This window comes from Chiloscyllium plagiosum, chromosome 5 (genome assembly GCF_004010195.1).
Source record: "Chiloscyllium plagiosum isolate BGI_BamShark_2017 chromosome 5, ASM401019v2, whole genome shotgun sequence".
Classification (NCBI taxonomy): domain Eukaryota; kingdom Metazoa; phylum Chordata; class Chondrichthyes; order Orectolobiformes; family Hemiscylliidae; genus Chiloscyllium; species Chiloscyllium plagiosum.
Window position 1 is genome coordinate 121224140 of NC_057714.1, and position 3089 is coordinate 121227228.

Here is a 3089-nt window from a genome sequence, read left to right on the forward strand (position 1 = left end):
CTCTCCACCCTGGAGGCTCCCAGCCTCATTCCTGATTAAGGGCTTTTGCCTGAAACATTGATTTTCCTGCTCCTCGGATGCTGCCTGACCTGCTGAGCTTTTCCAGCACCACTCTGATCTAGACTCTGATCCCCAGCATCTGCAGTACCCAATTCTGGAGGAGCATACTGCAGCAAGTAACTCACCACCTCACTGCAGCACTGGGCCACCATCTACAAGGCACAGGTCAGGAGTGTGATGGAATACTCCCCACTTGCCTGGATGGGGGCAGCTCCAACAACACTCGAAATGCCTGACACCATCCAGGACAAAGCAGCCGCTTGATTGGCACCACATCCAACTCCTCCTCCCCTGCCCCCACTCTCCACCTCCACGCTCCAACCACACGCAGGAATAGCAGTGTGTATTATCTACAAGATGCACTGCAGAAATTCACCAAAGATCCCTAGATGGCTCCCTCCAAACCCATCACTCCTTCCATCAGGAAGGACAAGGGCAGCGGGTACACGGGAACACAACCATGTACAAAATGCATGAACCAGCCCTTACCTGGCATCATGGATGCCCCTGCACTCTGCTTCAGTTCGAACTTCATGGAGGGCAGTCAGGGATGAGCATTAAACGCTCTTTCAGCCAATGAAGCCCACATCTCGTGTACACCTACAAACTGACCGGTGAAGAGTACGGTGATCAGGAAAATGAACTAAAGCCCTGTGTTTAATTTCCAGAGCCTGTGCCATGTGCTGGATGCTGCAGTGGAAATGGGCAGCCGAGTACTGGAGACCCAGATAGACAATCTGCTCAGCATATTACACCCCCAGGTAAGGGGCAGGGGGAGAGACCCTGTAAATATTACACCCCCCCGGTAAGGGACGGGGAGGAGAGACCCTGTAAATATTACACCCCCAGGTAAGGGACGGGGGGGGGGGGGAGACCCTGTAAATATTACACCCCCAGATAAGGGGGCATGGGGAGAGACCCTGTAAATATTATGCCCCCAGGCAGGGGGTGGGGGACCCTGTAAATATTACACCCCTGGTAAGGGACAGGGGGAGAGACCCTGTAAATATTACACCCCCAGGTAAGGGGGAGGCGGACCCTGTAAATACTACACCCCCAGGTAAAGGACGGGTTGAGAGACCCTGTAAATATTACACCCCCAGGTAAGGGACAGGGACAGGGGGAGGGGGACCCAGTTCAGAGACAGTGATATTGTAAATATGGCCCCCTCCAGCTGTTTTATTTGGTCTGATGATGCACCTCATTCTGTTTTGCTCCGTTATCATTCTGACTGAGACTGAGTGTTGCTGTATAGCAGGAACAAGATCACAGAAGGGTCACTGCACCTGAAACGTTAACTCTGATTTCTCTGCACGGATGTTGCCAGACCTGCTGAACTTTTCCAGCAGCTTCTGTTTTTTGTTTCCGATTTACGGTATCCATAGTTTTTTTTGGTTTTGCAAGATCACAGATTGCCTGTACCTCAACTGTATTGATTCATCTGCCCCCCCACCTCACCCCACACACAATGTAAATGCACCCCTCCCTGGCTCAATGGGACAGAACAACTGTTTGATCTGTAGCTGGTACTCTGTATCCCACTCCCTTCCCTCCAACACTGACACTCAGTAGCGGCAGTGTGTACTAGCTACAAGATGCACTGCAGAAATTCTCCAAAGATCCTCAGGCAGCACCTTCCAAACCCACAGCAATATCCATCTGGAAGGACAAGGGCAGCCGATACATGGGAGCCCCACCCCCTGCAAGGTGCCCTCCGGGCAACTCCCCATCCTGACTTGGAAATATACTGCCGTTCCTTCACTGTCACCGGGTCACGCTCCTGCTGTGGCGGGGTTTGAACCAGTGACCCCAGAGAATCAGGCCGTATCTCTGGATGACAGCTTCAGTGCCATTGCCATGGCTGTCCCCGGTTGCTGCATGCCTGGAACATTCTAGTAACTTTCAGCTGCACCCTGTCCAAGGGTTGGATGTCTTTCTGAAAGCATGTCTAGAATTACATTGAATGATCTCGCTGTGACCTGACCAGTGCTCTGATAATTTCTCCGCATTTTCAGTGGAAGGAGATCTCTTGGGCAGCCCCATCTTGGGGGGTTTATCCAACTGCTGCCCGGATCAGACAGAGGGCACCCTCAGCCAGTCACACCTGAAGGGATGGCGTTTGTCAATCTGACTGCAGTGAGCAGCTTGTTGTAGAAAACTGCTCACTCTGCACTCATCAGGACAAATGCAAGAATGCCAAATTTCAAGCAAGTGCAACAATTTATACTTTGGGGGGGAAAAATGCTGATTGGCTGGCAAGCTGGCTTTGACTCCCCAAGGTGTTGCCATGGAAAAAGCCACAGGGAGCCAAACAGGGATGACATGGTGGCTCAGTGGTTAGCACCGTTGCCTTGTGATGCCAGGGACCGGGGCTCGATCCTAGCCCCGGGCGACTGTGTGGAGTTTACACATTCTCCCCATGTCTGTGTGGGTTTCCTCCGGGTGCTCAGGTTTCCTCCCACAGTCCAGAGATGTGCAGGTTAGGTGGATTGGCCGTGGGAAATTGTCCATTGTATGCAGGCTAGGTGGGTTAGCCATGGGAAATGCAGGGTTGCGGGGATAGGTAGGGGGTTGGGTCAGGGTGGGATGATCTTTTTTGGTTGTGGTGGACTCGATGGGCCAAATGGCTGTGGATTCTCTACTTCTAAAGACTTGTCTAGTTTCAGGATAATTCAACAAAGGTGTTCCCTGTGCTAGCGGTTGGGGGGGGGGGGGGGTGGGGGGGGAGTGGTGTGGGCGGGTGTCTGTGAATACAACTCCATCCTAAACGTAACTGTGACACGTTACGAACTAACGGATCTGTGGAAGCTGGCCACGAGTGTAATGATCACGTGAAGGTTGATGCTTCCCTGCAGTCTGAATGGTGGGCGTTCTCTCTCTCACTCTGCCCCCTCCTGGCACAATGTTACCACTCACCACCAGACAGTGGGAGTACAAAGACTGCTCTAGGTTCAGTTTCTCTCTCTCTCTCTTCTTCCTCCTTCTCCCCCCCCCCCCCCAGGTGTGTACTCCCCTGGTTTTCAGCAACC

General features: G+C 52.7%; 1 protein-coding gene across 1 annotated transcript in view; it reads left to right on the top strand.

Moving 5' to 3' along the window:
* Positions 1–3089, top strand: part of LOC122550347 (maestro heat-like repeat-containing protein family member 1) — an 81704-nt gene that overhangs the window by 18298 nt on the left and 60317 nt on the right. Inside the window, exons 8-9 of the mRNA XM_043691076.1 lie at positions 729–821; positions 3062–3087. Of these exons, the coding sequence (XP_043547011.1) occupies positions 729–821; positions 3062–3087 (119 nt within the window). The remainder of the gene's footprint in view (positions 1–728; positions 822–3061; positions 3088–3089) is intronic.